The 9,864-nt window shown below is 38.7% G+C and overlaps 1 protein-coding gene across 3 annotated transcripts in view; it reads left to right on the forward strand.

The window, feature by feature from the left end:
• Nucleotides 1–2,137: 2,137 nt before the first annotated feature.
• Nucleotides 2,138–9,864, forward strand: part of AK8 (adenylate kinase 8) — a 63,662-nt gene continuing 55,935 nt past the window's right edge. For 2 of the 3 annotated variants that reach the window (XM_008642190.2, XM_017745670.1), the window contains exons 1-3: nt 2,138–2,244; nt 6,069–6,118; nt 6,811–6,924. In XM_008642190.2, coding sequence (XP_008640412.1) covers nt 2,163–2,244; nt 6,069–6,118; nt 6,811–6,924 — 246 coding nt within the window. In that variant the 5' untranslated portion in view covers nt 2,138–2,162. Of the gene's footprint in view, nt 2,245–6,068; nt 6,119–6,810; nt 6,925–9,864 lie in introns of those variants that run through there. The other variant, XM_017745672.1, reaches the window with a different exon arrangement.

Below are 9,864 nucleotides of genomic sequence, written 5' to 3' on the forward strand. Positions count from 1 at the left end.
AGGAAGAAAGAGTCGGTGAAAGGCGAGGCGGGACGAGCAGGGGCGGAGAACGGGGAGGAAAAGGGGGACAGTGACAAACGAGGTGCGGGAAGAACGCGGTGAAGAAGAGCGGGGCCGGTCACCGCCTGCTGATCAGTCCCCGGTTAAAACCCTTCCTCCTGCGTTCCTCTTGGGGCTGTTCGGGGACGGGTGTGTCAAAAATAAAGGGAGAAAACGGCACTTGTGGAGTCGTTGTGATTTCGGCACGTAGCAAGGCTGGTTTCCCTGCTGTAGAGAAGGGTGTGATTTGTTCTGTAGGTTCGGGAAAAGCCCTTGTGTCGTGCGTGGGGAGGTTTGTGTGAGGGACCGAAAGTTCTGGTGCTGTTCTCACAGGAGAACTTGCCGGAGAGCCTTCCCCTGCGTGCTGCTAACTCTTTAACTCTGTTACAAAGTCATTTTCACTTGTTCAGATCTCACTGAAATACACACCCGTGTTTATTTCTTTTTTTTTTTTTTTTTTGTGCAATCCTTTTTTTCCCTCTGTTTATTATGATTAGTGCGGTGTAATAGTTGCGATTTTTGGGGGGGGTTTTAATGCAATGCTGTGTTTTGTAAGCTATGAGGCATTGAATGCAGCTGTAGGAACTCATATTACATAAAATGTTTCTGGGACTTACTCAGGGTCGTGTTTTCTTTTCATGTTTCAGTTGTGTTGGAGCAACATAATGACACAAACACAGCTTGAAATTGTTGTGCTAAAACATTTACAAAACACAAAATGTAAAATTACTTGAGACCCAAAACATGAACCTGCCCCAGAGATTAGCAGAGCTACTCATGAAATTAAACTGAGTTTAGCAGAATTGAATAAAATTAAGGGTTTGAAGGTAGGATTTGGGCAAGAAACATTGACAATGTCAATCACTGTCAGCCTGAATGTTTTTGAATTATAATAAACCCAGATTTTCTTAGGTCTGTTATTTTTAAAGGTGCTGATAAGTGTAGTGCCAAATCCAAATTTTTTAGTTTAAAGAAGTGTTTCTGAAAAGTAATAATTTTTAAATGAGCTTCCAATAAAAATACAATTTTCATAGTTTATGCTCTGTGCTACCCAGACCTTGAGGCATCAGAACTTGCACAATCACCAGTTTATAAACAAAATTGAGTGATTTAATTATTCTAATGAAGTGGATGAAGTAGGAAAAAAAATAGCCCACTCTAATAAAAGACAATCAGTTGGTGAGGATATAAAATTTTATGGACTATACCGACTTTATGGAATTTACTTGCAAATATGAAAGTGTTATGACTGCTTTTTAGAAATAGATGTCTCTTCCAGCGTGAGCATTTCTGCAGCTTATCTAAATTAGAACATTAGTTCTGTTTGATGTTTAGTTTTAATTACAGAACTCGTGGCTGTGCTGAAATGTCTTACTAGGAAATGTGTGGATTTCTCAGGGTTGTTCTTTTTCTGCCTTTGAAGCCAAAATCCTGCCTGTAACCAGTGCAAGATCCCCACTGCTACGAGTGGGAACTGAAACAAGGCCCTGTATAAGCTCAAGGATTTAACATGAAAATGGGCTCCAAAGAGACATTCAAGGCAAGGCTTTTAGCCTTTTTATTCTTTTTTTTCCCCACCTTCTCCCCACTCCTTTCCATGAAGGAGGCAAGGCTGGCACAGGAACAGGTGCAAAATGTGCTGTTTCTGTGAGTTTGGCTGGTGGGTTGTGTTCTCCACAGCTCTTGTCCGTTCTGTGCTCCTCTGGGTAAGCCAGAAACTCGTGGGAATGTGCTGGAGAAGGTTCAACTTGCCCTGCAGAGACACAAATTCAAGCTAATTCTGGTTTCCAAACTCCTTGTGTAGTTTTTATGTCAGTGCTGGCTCAACCATTATCAACCCCAGGCTGCTCGAGCCAAACCTTTCTGGTGTCCATATGTACCACAAGTAAGCCAAAGCAAATAGGTTGGGGGCGGGGGGGTTATTGACAATTTTATGACCAGCTTCAGTTTTTCAGCATGTAAAATAGGTTCTGAAGTCTCAATTTGGGCTGTGAAAGAAAATAAATAAGCATTTATAAGCTGTTTAGAATCCTCATTGTAACATTGCTGTAGAAATGCAAGATATCATGACTGCAGAGCTGTGTTAAATTTTCCTCTGACTTTGTCCTATTTATTTCCAGAACATGCTTGAAGAGCTATTGATTCATAAGCCAGATGATCCCATTGAGTTCATGATAAACCATTTAAAGCAGAACAACGATGATGGTGAGTGAAAGTGGAGACACCATAAATAGTTCAATTCCTGATTTGTTAACAGCTGTTGGGAACTGCTCTACCGTTGGCAGGTGATGCATCAAACTTTCCAGACTGAGTCTTGGGGAGGGTGGAAACAAAAAAAATGATGAGCATTTTGGAATAGTTATAGGCAAGATGCTTTTAATTTCTTTTTTTAGTGGGTAATCTAATAAAAAATGCACTTTAACAGTTATAACAATGAAACCCTCTAAGGGAATAACAAAGAGTTCTGGTGTATCAATTATTAATGCCTTCTGTGCCCCATCTGATATTTCCTGTTGTCTTTAAGCTCGCTAATTACTCCTTTTGTCAGGTGTAAATTTGGGTTCCTATTCTACCTGGGCTGGCAGATTCTCTGCTTTTTGATTAGTTTGTTACTCGCTTCTGTTAATGAGTTCCACTGCTCAGTGGCATCTCAGCTGAAGGAACAGTGAGTGTGTCTGCTCCTCTGTGTAACAAAACCTGGTAAATTGAATAGGAAGTCTGTATTCCGCACAATAAAAGCATGTACCCTCAATCAAATTATTTGATTTACAAACTGTTCACCCTTAGGCAGATTATATTTGGATATGCACAACTGAACTATAATTTTTGTTCTGCATGAGCTGTCAGGGAGAGCTAGTGTCATGGAGCTTTGATGTTTCTTTAAAACCAGAGTAAACCATTATGAAAGTTCTGCTGCAGCATCAATGAAATCATTATCACTGGAGGTGCTGGGAGCTCTTAGTGGTGCTGATCAGATGGATGTTGACTGAAATGCTGCTAAATATGTTAAAGAAAAAAAATCAAACCCTGCAAATTGTGTCCAGCCTTTTCTAGTGCAGGCAGCATGAATAATCAATCTGGTTTGTAGACCCATGGAAAATATGTGGAAGAATTTCCTGCAGTTTGATAGAATGCTGATAAAATTTCTTCACATTGGGCTAGCATTTGTCCTGAAGCCCCACAGTATTTTACCAACAGAATTAGGCAGGTTTCCATCTTATGACTTCAGTACTTAGAGGCTAAAGATAGAACTACAGCAGTTGTTTGTCAAGGGGAAAATGCTGTCTGCTTTTGGTCTGGAAAACCCTGTTAAGGAAGGAGAGGAACTCCAATTAAAATTAAAGCCTAAATGTTGTTTAAAGAATAAATTATACGGAAAATAATGTAACAGAAATGTGTAGCAGAGTTGATTTTACTTTTTGATCATGGCGGAAGGTGCTGACTATTTAGAAGAAAAAAAAACCTTATTAGAGCCATCAGTAAAGTGATGAATTTTCATGATCTTGCCTTGCTAGACAGTTTTAGCCCTAGAGAAAATTTCAAACAGAGATGTGTGGAAAAGAAGCATCGCATCTCTCCCAGGTGTGAAGTTAGAAAACCTTTTTAATTAATAATAGGGTCTAAAGTACTTTTAAAAATATAAACAAGTCTAATGGTGATTATAGCTTACAACTGCCTTGAAAATCTCGTAGGTCAAATGTGTGGCAAAGTGTTTGTGCTTAGGGCTCTGTACTATTGTTCTTTCATGTGTTCCTTCTAAAAACCTTCAGGGGCCACATGAAGACTGATAATTCTTTCATATTCAAAGATGCAAGTTTTCTACATGGTACCTTGGTTTGTGCTAATGAAAAAGGCTTTCAGGATCCAAGTGGCATTTCTGTGAGTTCCTCCTTTACGCTCAAACCTCTGAAGGAATGTAAAAAAGTTCTGCAAGAATATTCAGCGTGTACCGTGAGCTTCTCCTCTTTTTGACAAACGATTTCTCTTACAAGTTAAGAAAATTCTGTTGTATTAATATTAGTCATAGAATCTTTTGAATTTAAATGGAACTCTGTGAGTCCAGCTGTTCTTTTGTGTTATTCCAGGATTAATTTTGTTGTTGCTAAAATCATTGTTGAATGTTAAAACTGGCTTTAATTAGACCAGTAAATCCTGTAACATCTCATCAAGGCTAAATACAGAATTAAATATGATTTGTTACTGAAGAAAAAGGCATTTCCCAGAATTTCCTGGCTTCATTTAGCTGCTGGTTTGGGGCTGCAGTATTAAATAGTGACTATTTGTTGATGGGAGGGGTTAAACATTACATCCAGTGGTGTCCTGGTTGTGGCCCTGTGTCATATGTTTGGGGAGAATGCTTTAGAGGAGTCCTACAAGTGTGCAAATGAGTAAATCAGTGAATTACACTGCCCCATCTGCTGCCAGCCACTAAGCAGAGAGAAAACCAGATTTAGTACAAAGTGAGCATTTACAGTAGCCCTGGGCAATATTAAAGCATGAGATGGTGTATATAATGGTATGTTTCGTTTTTTATCAAACGTTTGTCCAAGAAAGCTGTGTATTAAAGCTTCAATACCTAAGGGCTTTCTTGTGAATTTTAAATCATGCTCCTAGTTAAACCTCAAAAGGATCTGTGGATGGAAAGGTTTTTTGATTTTCTTTGAAGTGGTTTGAAGAAGTTGATTAGTGTTGGCACCCAAGCACTCTTTTATGACGCTGTTTATAAATAATTCCTAAGTACCGGGCTGGAGTTTCAAGGTGTTAGATTTTAAAAAAACCCTAGGATTTAATCACATTACATTTGAAAGAAATTAGGTGATAAAAACAGCTGATGTATCCTTTTAAAGTATTTTTCTACATTGTGTACTAGTTCTGTTGCACTTGCAAGAACCAATAAGGGGGGAGTTGTTCTTAAACCTTCCAAGTCAGATAACTTTGTAAAGATGAATCCATAATTTGGGTTTCATGTATGTTTAAAAATTGCACCTGCCCAATAACTGTTAAGTGCATGGAAGGCCTCATAAAAATACATGTCACATCCTTGCCTGTTTGTTACCATCAGACACGATCTCCCTTGGTTATCGAGAGCTGAGGAGGTTTTTGGGTGAGCACATCCCTCCTCTGCTCTGACCTACGTTACTTCCAGTAGATACTAACCAGTCCCTCCTGCACAGTCTGGTTTGGTTTGGGGTTTTTTTTTCCCCCTATGGTATAGGGGGAAAAAACATCAAAGCTGTTAATATAAAATGACAGTTCAAGGGATTGCAGCCCATGTTGTATTTATGGAAAAAGTTCCAAATACTTTCCTAAGAGCAACTCCATTTTCTCTTGTTTGTCTTGCCTCTAATTCATTCCCAACAAAGCTTATGGCAGTAATGTCTATTGTGTTGTGTGTATGCACTGGATTGAGAATTCCTCAGAACTGGGATGCATTTTTTGCACCTTGCCCCCTCAGGGAAAGGAGTGGCAGAGAAACACAAGAAACAGAAGAGGAAAATTACTTTAAATGGTGACTAGAAAAATTGAAGGCAGCTGTCAAAAAGCATAGTGAGAGAGTGCTTCATTTTGCAGTATCTAAATCTTCTCTGAACCCTGACACAACCTATTTTGGTGAAACTAAATAGTGAAATAGTTTTTCATCACAAAATGTGTTAGTTCTAAATCAATGTTTCGGGAATAAAAGTCAAACTCTGGTAAGGAAATGTTTGTATCTTATGGCTCACCCACTAAACTCTCCGTGTGTTTAAATGGATTGAGATATATGTATCTCATCTATCTCTCCAAGTGGCATGGTTAGAGTGTTAATCTCATTGACCATGGAGATTAAAGGAGGACCCAGCTGGCACTGATTTACTGCTCCCCATTTTTTCCCCAGTGGAGCCCGATCCTGAAGTCTCCACTCAGGCAGCTTTCCAGCTGAGATAATTGTTTCATGGTGGCTCCATTGATATTATGCAATACAAGAGTGGGAAACTGGTTGGGATTTTTGCTGTTCTGTATCTTGACATTTGCATATCCTTGTTCCATAGCTCCAAGAGTTTGTGTCCTGGGCCCACCTGCTTCTGGGAAAACTACAGTTGTAAGTACCTTACCCTCAGTGTTGTAACACTTCCCACTCACCTTCTTACTTTCTACTGAGCTCAGCATTTGGGAAAATTTTGTTCTGGGAAGAGAATGTTGAGATTTATCCAAGTGATAGATGAGCACAAGACAAATTGAAGGGTGGTGTTCCTGAGGGATACACCTGTGTAGAACACTAGACGTTAAATAGATATTTTCAAGTGAGGTCTGTGAGAAATCACTGGTGTAGTGATACTGCTGGAATGCAACAGAATTCTGCCTGCCTTGTTTTCCCAGCCTTTTAGCAGGGCTAATTAGCCTGGGGGAAGTAAGGTAATTACCCATTTGTGCTGTGAATTGCTCCATTTGCACGGTCAGTTGTCTCATGTCCACTGGTACCTATTAAATGCAAAGGTCAAAGTTGTATTTGAACCTCAGAAACTGCAGGTGATGGTGGTGAGTGCATGGCAGGAAGAATGTTTCCTTCTTTAAATTCTGGTTTAAGGTACAGGAGATGAAAAAGCTGTTATTCAAAGCTGTAGACTCTTGAACATCTTTATAAGAAACTACCTAAAGTTGCTTATATATGTAAATGTCTGTATACTTAAATGTATGGCTAGGAAAGCTCTGTCTTTCTGCAACCTTCTGAAAAAAATTGCCTCATTTTCTTTCCAAATATTTCAACCTGTATTTTTTTTTTCCTCCCCTCAGGCAATGTGGCTTTGTAAACATTTCAATGCCATACGTGTCTCTCAGGAGACTTTGTTATTCAAGGAAGCATTAACGCAGACAGAGGAAGCAAAGGCATTGAAAGAAAGAAACCAGGTGTGTAAGAGAATATAATAACAGTTGTTTTCGCATCACAGAACGGGAATTATGTGGCATTCCCATGATTTCCACTGCTGAGTTGAGCAGATGAGAGTAAAGACTCTCTTCTGTCTGTGTTGTACATTGGTGTGTCAGGACACAGAATAGGGGCAGGAGAGGGAGACAATGCAAAGTAATGGAGGTTTTGAAAATACTAACCTTGAAACAAGCAGCAGAATTGGGAAAAGTCCAGGAATGCACGATTCAGTTTAAAGAATGGTTCATTATATTGTTAAACTCAATGTCTTCTATCTGGGTATGTTTGATAATCTCAATAAAATAAGCATTAATCTCTGAGGTCTCCTTTGGTACAAAATGCTCTGGAAAATATGTACACAAAGAACTTTTTTTGATCTGACAGTGCTACTTAGTTGTGCGTGCTTGATTTCTCTGTAGCATGACACAAATAACTTACTTGGTGCATTAACTCAAAAGGAGGATGACAATCCAGTCAGTTCCTGACAGCCCTAGAAGCTCTCGAGCTGAGGCAGGAGCAGCTGACTCAGATTGTTGAATTTTACCTAATTCCAGATCCCTGAGTTCCTCCAGTCAGGTTTTTAAATCCATTCATTGTGGGCATCCCAACAGATGTTCAAAGGAGTTGGTCCAAAGAACATTTTTTTCCAGGTGTCATGACTCCCAGGATTAGTTGATCAGTGATGTAATTAATTGTCTTATTATTAAAAATTAGTGACAGATTGGAAAAATATGTTGAAAGGTTATCTTGATTGCAGAGAAGCATCTGATTCCTGCCTTTTTGGCTGATTCCTTTCTCCAGTGTCAAGGCATTCCATGAGAAATAGAATGGAAGAAGTCTGGTTTGTTGTGACTTCCTCTAACAAGTCCACTAGTTTGAGTTTATATTTTGTACCTTATCACCCATTTTCATAAAAATTGAAGCAATTTCATATCTGTGGGAATTCTATACCCCTGCTAAATCCAATTTAGAATTGGAATTGGCTAACAGATTTGTAATTTACTGAGATGGCAGATGGTGTGCTACACAGATTAGGGTTTTTTCCTTAAAAAATTAGGCTAAAATAGGGTAGTGTTTATCAAAGCTGAATAAAATACTGGATTGGTGAATGAAGTTTGGAGATGTCTCAAGCAACACACTTCAAGATCTGAGAGGAAAGAGTTCATTGAACTGCCTGAACTCACTGGCAAAAATGTTTGCATTTGGCTGGGGTGATATGGAATTATTCTTACTGAGAATATGTACTTTGAAATCTTAGTTCTAATTATTAAAGATTGTTTTGATAGGTTCATAAATTTATACTTGGAGGGGGAGAATTTAAAACAAAAATTCCCTTTGGTTTAATTACTGTAATTATTAACATATTTTAGACTATACAGATGCACTTTCAAGGGTGTCCTTTTGGGCTTATTTGATTTAAAAAGATGGATGGTGTGGAAGATGAAAGTCAAAAATGTCAAGGCTAATCAGGTAGTGAGGAGGGCCTGCAGAGCAAAGGCTGCTGGTGGTTCAGCACTGTGCAGTTTGCCTTTGGGTTTGATTTTTAGACTCTAGAAGGAGGTTTTCACTAAATAATTTTGTTCTTTTATGTGAGCTTGTTTCTTCAAATGTAACTCCTAGAACTAGGAGGGAACTCCTGGGTTCCTCCAGGTTGGGATGTCTGTTCAGGAGCAGAACTAGAGCTGTTTACATGAGTTTTGATATAACAAGGGCATTAAAAATTTGTAGTCCTGGCCAAAGCAATTTAATAAATGAAGAAGAGGAAAAGCAGGAGCTCAGGCTGTGTTTTTGGAGAGTCTGGTGTGAAGATCATATAACACAATTTAATGTTGTTTCTCACATCTAAGGCTGCTGTGGCTGCATTAACCCCAGAGCCAGAGTTTGGGCACTTTGAGGTCACTTGGCCAACGTCACTAGATCTGGGCAAACGCTGCAAAAAGCTCTGCAAGTGTTTGTTCACATATTTTACCTACTCATCTTTAGCCAAGCTTTCATCTCTTTTGTGTTCGCTCATTAAAGCATTTGAGTTTCCCTGGCACAGGAAGCCATGGAAGGCATATTTAAAATCCATGATGATTCTCTGAAGCTCCATTTTTCAAGTTGGACAAGCAATCATTCACCCACACCTACCTGGCCACTTACTAATGAGCACAGCTCAGGTAGTGAATTTTAAATATTGAGTGTTCAAAGCAAAATGTGATCATTCTGCTTGTAAAAATACTCCAAGAAGAAGTCAAATATTTTTGAATATTCAGTAAATTGAAGAACCACGAGCTACCAATAAATATTCCATGAACAGAAAAAGAGGCTACATTTTTGGATAAATCATTGCAAATTATTCCCTCATCTCTAGTTGTTATAATGTTAATAGGAAGCATCTTCAGGTTTTCCTATAGTGAAGTCTAATGATGAGCTATTGCATGTTTCACTTTTCCTGTTAACTGGATAAAATAAGAAGTTGAAACAAGTGTGGTAATTGTGGGTTTGTGGGATGGGTGTGCTCTTAATGCTACACTAAATTGCAGTTAAGGTGTTTGCATAATACTTAATAACTTAAAACTGCTCCAGAGTTGTATCATGTCCCTGTGCTTTTTAAAAAGAAATAAAATAGAAGAGAAAAATATTCAAGGTATCCTTAACTCTGCATGGTCAGCATTCCAATCTATTCCAGGATAAGCCACTGTGAAGGAACAAAAAGGAACTGTTCCAGTTTTGTGTATCCATAAAAGACCAACCTTTCATGTGTATTTATCTGAACAATCTAAATCCAAACATTCGTGCTTCTCAGGATCCTAAATTAAATTTCTTCAGGCTTGATTGCTGTTCTCTCCAAGGTGCCAATTTGGAGAAGCCAGAGGTTTTTAGCTGTAGCTGTTTTCAGAGCAAATATACCCAAAAATTCCAAGAAAAATGTCTAGTGA

The sequence above is a fragment of the Corvus brachyrhynchos genome, unplaced genomic scaffold (assembly GCF_000691975.1).
Source record: "Corvus brachyrhynchos isolate BGI_N302 unplaced genomic scaffold, ASM69197v1 scaffold59, whole genome shotgun sequence".
NCBI lineage: Eukaryota > Metazoa > Chordata > Aves > Passeriformes > Corvidae > Corvus > Corvus brachyrhynchos.